The 14,454-nt window shown below is 37.2% G+C and overlaps 1 protein-coding gene across 2 annotated transcripts in view; it reads left to right on the top strand.

Annotated features, from left to right (window-relative positions):
- The window catches only part of PREX2 (phosphatidylinositol-3,4,5-trisphosphate dependent Rac exchange factor 2), a 158,328-nt gene that overhangs the window by 104,573 nt on the left and 39,301 nt on the right, over window positions 1-14,454 (top strand). For both annotated transcript variants that reach the window (XM_015855723.3, XM_085539455.1), the window contains exons 31-34: window positions 4,489-4,530; window positions 6,866-7,083; window positions 10,389-10,491; window positions 13,398-13,541. In XM_015855723.3, coding sequence (XP_015711209.2) covers window positions 4,489-4,530; window positions 6,866-7,083; window positions 10,389-10,491; window positions 13,398-13,541 — 507 coding nt within the window. The remainder of the gene's footprint in view (window positions 1-4,488; window positions 4,531-6,865; window positions 7,084-10,388; window positions 10,492-13,397; window positions 13,542-14,454) is intronic.

The raw sequence follows: 14,454 nt of genomic DNA, 5'->3' as shown, positions 1-14,454 counted from the left end.
GCTTGTAAATGGAGCATGGCTCAGAGATCAGAACATGAAAAGGCATTATTCTTCTGGTGTTCAAGGACAGCATGCAATCTGGTTTATCTTTACTCATCTCTGTGTCTTGGAAGTTATCTGCCAATTTTAAATATTCTTGGCTCTCCCGTTTCATCCATGTCACCTAAGCATTTGTCAGAGATTTGTAACACCGGTTCTGTGCCATCTTTTTAACTAAATAAGTTGTTTTATGTATAACTTATCATCTGAAGCTGTTCATTCACCATTAATAATCTTCAAAGCTTTCTGCTGTATTGTGTTCATTTTTCTTAGTTAATTCTTATTCCTCCCCATGCTTATGCACTCCTACTTGGTCCTGAGAATCTAGAGGAACGTTATCCAAATCTTCATCATTTTGATCTATCTGTGGTACCAAGGCCTTCAAGTAATGAGAAGGATACCTGAAAGCAAAAGATTCCTGTGGCTTCCCTGGCACAAATAGTGTGAAGGAGAAATAGGAGAGTGGAAGTGAATAATTGCTTAGTTTACAAGGCATGACTGGACAGGTATATTTAATTCAGTGCTGAAAAGATTCAGAGCAGAAACGTGGCCCTCAGGCAGTTTTGGAGGCTGCTGTCATTTAGACAGGCTTAGGCTTGTATAAATTAAATGTGAGACAAAACCAATGGCTGCATCTAGCTAAAATCAGATGAGCAGAAAGCAAGGTTAAAAATGCTATAGCAGCTAAATTTCCCCCTCATATCTGCATTTTTCTTCTTTCTACTTTTGCCATTATGTTTCATGCTCACATATGTTTAGGATACTCAGAAGATTTCTGCTCTGAGCTGTTTCTGCCTGGAAGCTTAACGCATGGTACAACAACTCAGTTTTTTTTTTCCTCTCTCATTTGCCTTTTTTTCCTTCTTCCCTCTTATTTCAGAAGAAATAAAGTATGTGCTTTATTTGACTGCTTGATTGGGCTTAAGCCTCTTTTGAGCCAGTTGAAAAAAAGTCTTGGGATATTCAAAGCCGTCTGAAGTATTGTCATGTTTGTTCCTAAGTAAAGGATGATATTTCAATAATCAAAAAGATGTATTTGTCTCTTATATCAGGTTCTAGAGAAAGTAAGCAGAGGAAATCACAGATAGAAAACCACGGGGAAAAGATAGTTGTAAATAACGTGCTTAACCACTACTGATGAGTGTTAAAGTAAAGCAAAGATGGATGCATTCAATAAATACATCCCTGTACTGGAAACAAACTCATTTTTATTTTCAGAAATATGTCACCAGCTATTGTGATATATATATATTTACTTTTCTGTTGCCTTGTATTAGATTAGACTGATTAGTAAATTAATGCAGAAGGAAGGAAACATGGGATCCTTATGAAAAAAAGTCCAAAGATCTAGGTATTAAATGACTCATTTAATAGTCATTTAGCAGGACTAGGGGAAATGGTTTTAACTTGAAGGAGGGAAGATTTAGGTTGGATGTTAGGGGAAAGTTCTTTACTAGAAGAGTGGTTAGGTCCTGGAACGGGCTGCCCCGTCCTTGGAGGTGTTCAAGGCCAGGTTGGACGGGGCCCTGGGCAACCTGATCTAGTAAAGGTGTATGTTTGGTGGCCCTGCCAGGCAGGGGGGTCGGAACTACATGATCCTTGAGGTCCCTTCCAACCCGGGTCATTCTGTGATTCTGTGATTCTGTGATTTGCTTAATATGTATGAAGAAATGGGAAAACATAAGAATACCTTGAGGATGAGGGAATGATTGTTTTGACCTGTTAATTTTCTTTTTATTAGTTCTGGAACACACACACAAAAAAAAGACAAAAAACAAAAACAAAAACAAAACAAAACAAAACAAAAAAAACCAAAACAAAGTAAACCTTTCTTCAGAGTAACTTTAAAAGTCGTGGGGATCGCTTTCTCTCTTGTCAGTTGTACTATCATGTAATTAGAGAAGGAGAGTTTACTATGGTTGCAGTAGAAGTGAGCCCTGGAAGGCTAATCAAGGTGATGGACTTGAAGAGTCCTGTGATTAAATAGCATACAGATTCTAGAAGGATTTATCTGCAGGTAAGTAACTTAAGGAATAATGAAAGTTCTCACTTAGAGTGACTGGGCCTACTAAATTGTTATACCAAAGAAGGTGAAGACAAATTCTTGGCTGAGGCAGATCTTGGAAGATGGACTACTTATCTTTTTTTTTTTTTTTTTTTTGTGCAGGGGAGAGCAGTAGTCACAGTAGGAATTCAGTCAGTGATGAATAGCGAGAAAATAACGTAGGTACAAGATTTTGAAAGTACATGAGATATGTGACATGGAAATCACGGAGCACAGGAAAAACAAAATGAGGGATGACTAGAGTAGGAACCAGGAAAATCAGCCTGATGGATGTTAGGAAAGGGAACTTTCAAGCTTTTGTAAATGCTTCCCTTTGCTCTCCCTCTCTCCACCCTGCTAAATAAAAGTAGTATATTTAAAAATTATGTTCTAGAGGAAGTCTAATTTCTAGGCAGTTAGTCACACAGCCTGATGAGAAAGTGCAATTTTATTAATTTATTTATTTATTGCAAACTAATTAATTTTAAGGTTAAGCAGGGAATACTGTTCTTTTGAGAAGGGTCACATTTATTTTAACATGGAGTGAAGGAGCCTTGTAGTCACTGAAGTCATAAAAATATATTTCAAATGAAATAGTAAAACATGAAGTACAAGTCTTTGTGTTACTTCAAAAATATCTTAATATATGAGAAACTAAATAAAACTAAAATCTAGCCTTCAAGACAAAAGTTTTTCTAGCAAGGACCAAAATAACCTGATGGGGGGAAAAGAAAGTTGAAAGCATCTTTTATTGTGCAACACACAATCTAAAGAGAAATTGCTGGAAAGTTATTCTTTTCCACATGCCACATAGAAAGAAGGGCTGAAAACTTCTGTAGCATTTGGAATTTATTGAAAAACAGATGATTGACAGACATCCAAGGTTCTCTTCTAAACCCCAGGTAAGTCTCCACTTAAACAAATAATCTAAAAATAGTCTCTTCCTTGAGGGTATATTTTGAAATGGAGAAGTCTTCTAGCAGTGATAAAGGCAAATTGATGTGTCCTGTAGTTTTCCTGTAAGGAAGAAGTTGTTATTTGTAGATACCTCAAATGCTTTTGAATTTGGAGATTGAACAACTTTCATATAAAGCAAGCTGCAAATAATAGCCTCAATGTGTCTAAATTCTTCAGATAGAAAATACTTTTTCCTGTATTGTATTTTCAGTTACTAAGCTAAATGTTCAGTGGAGTACACCTCAGCTGTCTGCAATTTGAAGTTATTAGTTTCTCTAATTATTTCTCACTTGACAGAAAGCAAAGGCAAAGATTTTTCACCATGCAATTTTAAAGACTAATCATTAATGTTGATTCTTGTATTTAAGATTCTGTGGGCAGGTATTTTGGAAGCATAGGTATTGTTAGTTCCTTTCTTTTTGTACAGTATGGCTGAAGAGGAGGCTTGAAAGGTTTTGGTATTTTTAAGCTTAGTCACCAAATATTAAGTGCCACCTTTAGGGAAGATTCGAGCTTTGAATAGGTATGGTCAGACACAGAATCCAGACTGTGCTGTTGATACTGTCAATTCCATCACTTGAGATATAAGTATACTCCATAACAACTGTTTGCATTGCTATTCTTGGAATAGAACTGCATAGGAAATTGGCTTGTGAAAGAAAGACTGGCAAGATGTGAAAGAAAGCATGTGAAATAATGACGTGTACCTCAGGCAGTTACTGCATAAAAACCCACGTGTTGTAAGTTTGACACTCTCTGAGATTATGGTAACTCTAGTACCAGATAGATGGGAGGAATCACTTCCTTCAACTTGAAAACTTTGTCAAATCAAAAATGAAAATGGGAAAGAAAAGGGTTATTTTGTTTTCTATATACTGGATATTTTCCTTTCATTAAGGCAGTATAAGTAATGTATAAAAAGTTTTTGTCAGTATGATGTTTGTTAAATTTGTACCTTTTGATTCATAAATTGTCAAGCAAAGCCAAATCTTGAAGACAATTAATTTTTCCTGGATACTTTGGTATAGATGAAAATGTCAAGTTATCCTCATGTTGAAATATGTAACCAGAGAGCAAGGGGCAAAACTGGAGTAGTGTGGGAGTTAATGAAAACAGATCTTGTTTCTCAAAGTCTTAAGACAGAAATTCTTCATATGTAGACTTGCATTGGCCAGCTGGTACATGTGTGCTCTAAGGCAGGAGTTGCTTCTTTGTGTGTTTTTTTCTCTTTGTCGGTGCTTTTGATGCTTATTGGTTTTATCAAGTCAAATGTAAAACTTAGTGAAATTGAAACTTAATACTGTTTTGTAGGTATAGGATAGGATGGCATACACGAGAACCTGGAAGCTGCTTTTATATGGAAGAATTTCAAATGCATAATTATGTTGGTGAAAATCCTTTTAACTGTAATGACTTCAATATATTTCCTTTCTCCTTTTTTCTTTAAGAGGTGAAGGCGCGGATACTCTTGGCACTTCTTGAGTATACAGGTAATTTTACTGATTTTTGGGAAGTGACACTGGAAATTTTTATGTGTTTGTTTGTTTTGTCAGAATAGAGAAAGGGGTAGAATATAATATATGATAACCTGATAGTAACCAGTATTACTCCTCTGTTTGCAGTAAAGTTTCCCGAAGGATACAATTCCCAAGATCATCCTGTCAGACACTGCACATTCAGTGTTTAAGCAGAACATATTCTCTGGCTATGCAGTTTGAATTTTGGTAGATGAAATAGCTGCCAAATTACTAAGCTTGTGCAAAGTACTTTTGCTGTCTTCCTTCTTTTGTGTTCTTCCCTTTTTACCATTTTTTTTCCCCCCACTTCAAACCCAACTCTTTCCAGACTTGCTAATACAACTTGTACCTTTCCTTTTGTCATTCTCATACTGTGTACCTGAGACACCATAATGGAGTGCAGAATACTTGTTCAATTGAAGTTTTTTTGTTTTAATATCCTTGCTTTCTGGAAGGGATCTCAGAATTCTGTGATTTACTGTAACTTCAACTCATACAGCTTCAAGTGCACAGAGTATGTCTATTTGTCTGCAAAAATACATGAACTAAATTAGTATTTAGAAAATACTACCTACAACAGAAGATTCATTGTGTGATTTGTAGGTGCATAAGTGACTAAAAAGCAGTCACTGTAGAAGCTTATGGTTGTAACATCAACATCATGTTATTATTTCATGATTTCATGACGTTTGATTTTATGAAGGAGAGTATAATATTTCTTTTTCATATTTCTTCTAGATCGCATAAGAGGTTTAAAATATTTTTTTAGATCAGTTAAAATAAGAAGTGACCTGAAAAATCCCCCAAGCTTGATTCACCCCCCCATAAGCTGTTTTTCCTATTTACATGATTACTGAAGTTCATAAATTCTATAATTCATTTTGTATCTGTTTTTTGTTAAAAATCCCAAAGGGCTCTTGTATGCAGAATCTGATTCAAGTAGCATTAGATAAGATTTGGAAATGAGGTGTCAGAGGAACAAGAGGGCTGCTTCAGAAGCAGACATTATGGAGGAAGGCCCTGAATGTCATCTGCTGTTAGACAAATAGTGATAACACTGAGTGAGGCAAGGTGAGAGAATGCGTTTTGGCCCCAAATCCCTAAGCACTGTGATGACATTGGAAAGGTTTAGATTATGTAGAAGCCAGTGGGATTTGTGAAGCTGGAGGAGAGTGGAGTTTTTAAAGGTGAAAAGTCTGTTTGCACTGGATTCTGAATAACTTGAGAGACTGATGATGGAGTTATATTTTAATAATCAAAATTGAAAGGTAGAAAAAGGGACAGAATAACATTCAAAAATACATGGAGTCCAAGAAAAGCGTATTTTTAAGGTCAAAATTAATTTTGTGACTTATGCAAATAAATTGCCAGCCCCGAAGAAATCTGGAAGAAGAGGTAAATCACTTAGAGGCAGAGGAACCTAAATTGTGGGGAAAAGTCTTAGGCTCTGGAAAGACCTCTGTCATCCAATCTTCCTCTCTTACTATGAGAAATATTAAGTCTATCTGTACCTTCTGTGATTGAGGTTTGCCTAACAGCTTAGAATGATAAAAGTACTTAAAGATTTTGAGGAATTTGAATAAGGAGGAAGTATTGAATATTTAACAACAGGATTTTGAGCTTTATTGAGAACGTGTTTCTTTTTCTAACTGTTTTCACCTCTAGCTAACCTGATGTCTGTGCCCTCCAGAATAAATTGATAGATTAGCTAGACCCTATTTTAAATCTGCTGCTAAGGATTCCGTAGACCTTTACCTAGGGACCTGTCTTGGACTTTCCTGACTGCATAAATCTCTACTGCTTCCTAGATACATGCTGCTGCCTTGTGCTTTCTTTTCAGATTTCATATTCATATGATTGTGTCCTGCTAGAAACACTTCTATACCCCTTGTCTGCTAATTATGGCAGACAGGCTTCATCTGCCCCACACAGCTGGATGCTGTAAAGTTGATGAGATGACAGAGTCATGTTAAGAGTTTCTGCCTGTTTTTACTTTCCTGTATCAAGTAAATGTTTTTGTGTCCTGTTGGCTCTCCCACAGCAGCTAAGAGTTGTGACTCACATCCATCACCTTCTAACTTTTAAAGTGCATGAAATTGATGGAAATACATGGAAATCTGAAGTGGAAGATGATAGTACTGGTCATGAAGTACAACTTTTTTGAATAATATTAGGCTGTAAAGTTGTCATTATCTTGGACTTAAAAACAAGTTATTTTAAAGAAAAAAAATCCAGTTACTTTCCTATTAATTAATCTTCTTCTCCATCTCTGCTTTGCTTTTCCTCTTTTGTCTTTTATCCGTTACAGACAGCGAGATTCAACTCAGGCGAGACATGGTCTTCTGTCAGAGTCTGGTGGCCACAGTCTGTGCTTTTTCAGAGCAGCTTATGGTGGCCTTAAATCAGATGTTTGACAACAACAAAGAATATGAAATGGAGACACTGGAAGCCAGCAGAAGGTGGTTGGAACAGATAGCGAGTGCAGGTGTTCTCCTTCATTTCCAGTCACTGCTGTCACCTAATCTGGTAAGAACCCTCGCAGAAAGTACTTGCAAACAGCCGATGTTTGTTCCCCAAGCACTTAAACACTCTTTGTTATAACTGTGTTTCTCTGTGTCCTTTGTGATTTGCTTGTCACTAAATAGGTGCTATTTGGGAAGCTTGCGATTCAGATAATTACAGATATGGGAGATATTTGTTTGTGATATGGGAAATATGTTATTCATAAAGACAGTGTTACATTTGTTTTAATTAAGCAGATAGTGAATGTACCCATGATTCCCCACTGCTGTCATCGCTGTTCCTTAGTAGTGAATGCAGTATTAGGTGATAACCAGAATCTGAGCTTGCAGTAAGTAGCAATGCAGCAGAAATGAAATACACCTTTTGGATACCTTTGAATGACTGGATATGCTAGTCTGCGTTGCCCCTGGCACAGGGCAAATTGTCCTAGACTCTTGGGATAATTGAAAGTCTGCTATTTCTTCACAGGCTTGGCAAAGAGCCATGGCTTACAACACAATTTTAAAAAGGACAGAGCTTTACAGTCCTGTAATCCCCAGCTAAACAAAGTGCTTCTTCAGCTGTTTAAGCTACCTCTCACACTAGACTTGTTCCTGCTAACCTCAGGAACTCTAAAGCAGTTTGCAGAATCTTGTCTGCGTCCGTCTTCTTAAATTCTTGTTTAACTCCATAAAATTAACTGCTTTTTTTTTTTGTTGTTGTCACGTGTTTTTCTTGTGCTCATGTTTATTCTTACTGTTAAGTTTTAAGATCTGTTCATAATGTGACCGTCAACATTTCATTAATGGACCAACATTGGATGTGGGATCAAACTTCACAAACTAGTGTCAGATTTGTACATCTTACTGCATAGAAGTCCACAAAAATGGCAAACAATTGTTTGTAATCAAAAGTTACTTTTCCTTCTCTGTCTCAGCATCAAGTTGCTAATGAGATATGCCTATAAATTTTCAAAATGGAGGAGGTTTACTTAGGTTACTCCAAAAATAATGCCTACTATCTATTTCCGTGGGCATTGTAACAGATACAAGAGCACAATGACACAATTTGATAGAGCAAATTCTCAGCTACAGAACACTCTTTTTTGTCCCTGTCCTTGTTATCTATGCATTTTCACTAGCAATGAACAAGAGCCTGCATGCCACACTTGAAAAAGTCTGTGCCAGCAGAGGTGATCTGCTGTTGCCACTACTGAAACGCACCATCCCTCCTTGCTGTGCTCACATCCACTGTTACTGAAGCATAACATAAATGTTCAGCAAAGGTGGAAGAATTTCAGTGGGTGCCTTTTTCTGTGTATGGAGGAATTCAGTTCCACCCATTTGCATTCTATACACTTCCATGTCAGACGCCATTTTGTCAGACTGCCCCTCTGCTGCCATCTGTCACGCGGCAACAACATGTAATGGGATATGGGTGGGAAGGTTCAGCCTCTACTGCCATACTACCAACAACATCCCACCTCTGATGTTGTAGGACAAAATAATAAAGTATAGCCAGAGCAGCCCTTGTATAAAAATAAAGATATTTCTAAATTACAATCATGAAATCTGTGGTATTGATGAAGAGGACTGACCTGAGCTAGTATAAGCACTAGTCTTGCAGTCAAGCCACATGCATATTCTTATTTGAGACAGGGTGTTAGGATGAGTTGTTCTGGCTTAAAAACAGCTGAATCATTGCCTATAAAAAACAGAAGGGCAGTTCTCTACATGAGAAGTATGTGAAAGAAGCATGGTCTGGGGATTTCCTTCTTATGTCTTCTCTTGAATGCTTTCTTAGCACCATTCAGCACCAGACTGTCCTGGTGTTTGTGTCCTCAGTGTACAAGATTAAATTCATCTGATGCTTATGATTTAACATGTGCTTGGTTGTGTCTTCAGTAAATAGCTTTTGTCATTGTATCTCTGAATACTTCTTTCTTTCAAGAAGTAGAGACTTCTTTTGTAATGAAAAGTTATGCTACTTAGCTCTTTAAGTGTAGTGTGATGCCAGCAATATCCATTGTTGAATTAAAAAACAGCAAAACCCAAACCTACATTTAACCTCTTCAGTATAACTGCTTGTGTAGAAATTCTGATTTTCAGTTATAAATTTTCTTAATTAAGGGAAAACTATAAGCAATATTTTCAATACTTTCTCAAAACTGTTTTGCTTACAAATGATCCATGTTATTTTAAACAATGGTATTTGAAGGAAATTACTCTTATTATGGCCAGAGTTCAGTAAAGACTGAACAGTTGTGCAGACATTTCCCAAGTCACTGAGTGTTTTTTGGACTATTATGCTGATAAAACATTGCTTTCGCCACAGAGACTTCATAAATTGAACCAAGAAACAAAATATTTCAAGTAGGGATGCTTTTTCATAAATAAAAGGAGAATATATATATTTTTTTCTTTTCTACAATTCATCAAGCTTTTGTTGTTTTATCAGGCAGCTAGTTGATTATTCTTTGTCTTCCTACTGTTTCTGTTCTTGTAGGCATCTAATTTAACTTCTCTGATTTATATTTAGCTCTTGGAGCTCATTGTGCTAGGAGAGGTTTACTTTAAATGATTATTGATTCCTGCAATAATTGTTCTGCATATTTAACTCAAGATAGCCATCCTTGCTGGTGACCATTTCTATTTTTAAAGATACAAGAAGTTAGTAATTTATTTCCTAAAGCTTTTTGGTAAATGAGGCTGGATATTTCAGTGTTGTGCAAAACACAACACCGATGTACCTTTTTACTTGCATCTAGGTTTTTGTAGGTGTAGGTACAGATCACTGAGCTGTACTCATTTAGAGCTATTGGTTCAATTATTGGTGGCTAGAGTGGAGGCAATGAACTGCTGTCTAGTTTTCATAAATGACATACAGAAGTAATGGCAGTGTTAAAAGAAAACTGCCAAAAAAGTGGAATTTGTTTGCCAGATTTTCTCTATACTGATTTACAAGATGGACTTCGTATCACGGACAAGATGTTGAAGTCTTACATGAAGAATAATTATAATATTGTTTGATTAAATGCCATAAGGAGTAATGGTAGCTGTTAATTGCCTATTAATTTACTATTGTGAAATGATAATGTTATTTTATTAATTATGGACTAGTAATGAAAGGGAAAGTGCCAGTAGAAGCAGCTATGTTTACATTATCTAGGAGTTAATTACTTCATACACTGCATCATTAAAATGTTGAGTGAAATGTTGTGCAACATTCTGTAGCTTTTTTAATATTCTTATCTGTTGCTCACATTCTATTTCTGGTAGAGAAAGCATCTGTCCAAACTGACCATTCCATTCTTTATTTTGCCTTTTTAGGCTGATGAACAAGCCATGCTGGAGGATACACTGGTTGCACTGTTTGACTTGGAAAAAGTTACATTTTACTTCAGGCAGTCAGAGCCAGAACCACTCGTTGCAAGTGAGTAATTATAATTAATATCTGGGTATTGCTGTTCAGAAATATTATCTGTATGTCTAATATTTTTATCTTCTAGAGCATTCCCTCCCACAGAAACTGTTATATAACTTGGAGTTATAGACAATTAGCCCTCCTAATAGTCCAAGAATTCCTGAAATGCAGCTAGCATCAATCATGACAGAGAATCATTAAATGGCAATATCAGTAACCTGGAGGGAGGAAGTATCTGTTTAATTGAAGTTTCCATTGGGAGTATATGACCACAGAAGGAAAATCCCTGGAAAATTAAAAAAAGAATGTTTTTCAGGAGCTGTATTTAAATGAAACTTGAAGGCCTTAATAAACAAATGCAACTAAGATAAGATGGAGAAGCATTAAAAGCATTTCATTTTAATGTCACTTAGCTCCTCTGATAGACAAAGTGGATGGATCTCAGAAGAAAGAGTTCCTTAAGAGACAACAAATACTGTCAGAGTAGCTTTAAATCTTACAAGAAGCTTCCTCTGAGACCAGGTGATGGAGACAGTCAGACACTTGGACTCTTCCTTCCAATACTCACTCAACTAGTAGGAAGGAACTGTCTTCAGAGACTGCTGTTCTTATTATACCCTTCACTCGTTTTCAGCCACTCCATTTTTTTCAGTAAGTAGAGATTTTTCTGCAGTGAATTTTATGTAGTGAGTTAAAAAAACAGTAACACGACAAAACAACAAACTCCCCTGGGAAGGGAGGAAAGAATGTCTGCCTAACTTCAAACTTTTCTGAAACAATTCCATTACTGGATTGAGACCACACATAAGAGGTCTTCTGCAATAAACAAAACCAGAAGAAACAGAGCTCCTCCACAAAACTGGTGAGAGGATCCTGTGCTCTGATGATTTCCTAAACACACCCGTACCTATGAATTACAGCTCTGGTGGCCAAGTAAGAGCTGGCTAACATAAGACCATTTTTACTTCTCTGTAAGTCAAGTAAGGGTCCTGCTCAGAGATTTTTTGGTGGTAGCTTTTTTGTGGATTTTTTGTTTGTTTGTTTTTAAACAAAGCCTTGCCAAGTTGGATAACAACATAGAACTGTTGTTTTGAGAGGGCTTTCTGATGGGGAGTTAACCATAAACTGTTCACAGAGAATTGTAGGGGTTAGAAGGTGCCTCAGGAGATCTAGTCCAAACCCTCTGCTGAAGCAGGTTCCCTACAATGGGTCACACAGGAAAGCATCCAGGCTGGTTTTCAGTATCTCCAGAGGAGACTCTCTGCAACCAGTCTGGGCATCCTATCCCAGTGTCTCTGTCTCCCTGAAAGTAAAGGAGTTCTTCCTGTTCAGATGGAATTTCCTGTGTTCCAGTTTGTGCCCATTCCTCCTTGTTGTGTTGTTGCATTCCACTGAAGATGGCATGACCCCATCCACTTGACACTCACCAATTAGATAATTATGATGTGTTGATAAGATCCTGTCCCAGTTGTCTCTTCTGCATGCTAAGCAGTCCCAGGTCTTTCAGTATTTCATCAGAAGGGAGATGCTCCAGGACCTTCATCAACTCTGTGGCCCTCCACTGGTCTCTTGGTAGAAGTTTGCTGTCCTTTTTGAATTGAGGATCACAGAACTTGACAGATTACTTCAGATGTGGCCTGACCAGGGCAGAGTAGAGGGGCAGGATCACCTCCCTCAACCTGCTGGCTACGGTCTTTTCAGTGAACCCCAGGATTCCATTGGCCTTCTTGGCCACAAGGGCACATTCCTGGCTCACAGCCAACCTGTTGTCTACCAGAACACCCAGGTCCTTCTCTACAGAGTTTCTTTCCAGCAGGTCAGCCTCTTAATCTGTACTGATGCATGCAGTTATTCCTTCCTGGGTGTAGGACTCTACACTTGGCACTGTTGAACCTCATAAGATTCTTTTCCACCCAATGCTTTGCAGATTTTTATCATAGGCAAATTTGCTGGGGTGCATTCTATCCCTCCATACAGGTCATTGATGTATATGTTAAACAGGACCAGACCTAACACTGACCCTACAGGCCCACAGTTAGACTCTACACCACTGATCACAACCCTCTGGGCTCTACCAGTCAGTTGGTTCTCACTTCACTTCACTGACTGCTCTTCTGTTCTACACTTCATAAGCTTACCTATGAGGATGTTATAGAAGACAGTTTAAAAGCCTTGCTGAAGGCAAGGTAGATAACATCCACTGCTCTCCTTTTATCTACCCAGCCAGTCATAACATCACAGAAGGCTACCAGATTGATCAAGCATGATTTTCCCCTTGGTGAATTGATTCTGATTAATCCCGATAAACTTCTTTTGCTGTGTCTTCTGACCAAAGTGTCTGCACTAAAATACGGAGGAACAGAAAGTACATGTGCTCTAGGAGTGTAACAAACTGTATTTCCTTTTAGCTTTAGTGCTGCCACCAAAATCATCTTTACTGTGGTTTCAGAAAACAAGGAACTTTCAATGACAATTTATTTTTTTCTACTACAATTCTATATGATCAATAAAAGTGTATTTTATTACCAAAAATAGTGAAAAATATTCACTATGTGTATGAAATATGGCTCAAACCACTCAAACCATTCTTCTAGTGGTTTCAAACTGTGTGTTGTACATACACGTTTCATCCGATTTTCAGAGAATTCAATGTAGACTGCTGCCATCTGTATTTGTTTAGTATTTTTGCTGCCTTTGGCTGCAGGGCAAAGATGGATTTATGCTGTTTTTCTACTTTCTGAAAATGGATGGGCCAAAAGTGACCAGAGCAGCATTAAGTTTGATGTAAAATACTGCACATGCTCATTTTGACTGTAGTGATTTTGATCTAACCATGTGAATTAGGGGTGCAAAAGTTTCTGGAAAACAATGTGTGATTGTTTTTAATGAAGCACTAACACTGACTGTATTTTCAGATGTTCCAATCACATACCAAGCAGAAGGAAGCCGGCAAACTTTGAAGGTTTACTTCTACCTTGATAGTTACCATTTTGAACAGCTTCCTCAAAGACTGAAGAATGGAGGAGGATTTAAAATCCACCCGGTACTTTTTTCACAAGGTAACCTGATTTGTTGTTTTTTTCCCCAACTCTTACAAATAATACTTAGGTCTCCTTAAATCCCTGTTTAACATAACTTAAATCTTTTATAACTGTAAGGGCATAGTTCTTGTGCTTATATCTTTTGTGTAAAGTAAAGAATTAAAATGTGCATTTAGGAACTGCTGTGATTTGTGGTGAAAAATAAATGTGTAGATATGCGTTTCTAATTTTATAATTCTAATATTATTCCAACACCAAACATGAATGCTCTTTCTTCATTATTGTTTTGTTCTTTGTGGATGTTAGTGGATGGTAGTCAGAACATGAAACTTGCTGTTAAGTGTTTTGCATTCCAAATGTTACAGCAGGCTTTTCATATTACTTCATATATGAAAACTAAATTGTTATCCTCTGAAAATTCTCTCTCTTTGAAATGTTATGAAGACTTAAATAACCTTTTCAGGCTTTTGTATTTATGACACTGCAGACTTACTGAAGTGATGAATGGAGGCACTGATACTCATGCTGTTCATAAATTGCAGGCAGCCTGCATTAGCTGCGGTGTCATTACAGTCATCAGGAGCATGGAATTTGATTCAGTGAAATGGTAAATGCAAGGTGCTGATTGCCTTGAGCTGCCTTTTCATTTCAGAAGGAGCTGGCAGTACCTTGGAAAGGCTTCCAGGGTCTGTGCAGAACAGGCAGAAGTCAGATACACAAATGAGAATTTCATGGAGAGTTTGGTTTCTGGTAAGAAGAATGTAAAAGGAAATAATGAACAGTAAGATACCTAAAGAGATAGAAGAATTTACTGTACATATAAAACGTGATTTTTTTCTTAAGTAAGATCCCTGGAGTCTGGTTTTTAAATAAACTAAAGAGAATAGACTTCTTTTAATAGATTGAATTCAGTCATATGGGGAAAGGAGAA

This window comes from Coturnix japonica, chromosome 2 (genome assembly GCF_054131305.1).
Source record: "Coturnix japonica strain WE chromosome 2, WE-NBRP24, whole genome shotgun sequence".
NCBI classification, from domain to species: Eukaryota; Metazoa; Chordata; class Aves; order Galliformes; family Phasianidae; genus Coturnix; species Coturnix japonica.
The sequence above is the reverse complement of the archived record's forward strand: the minus strand, read 5'-3'. Positions and strand labels throughout refer to the sequence as shown.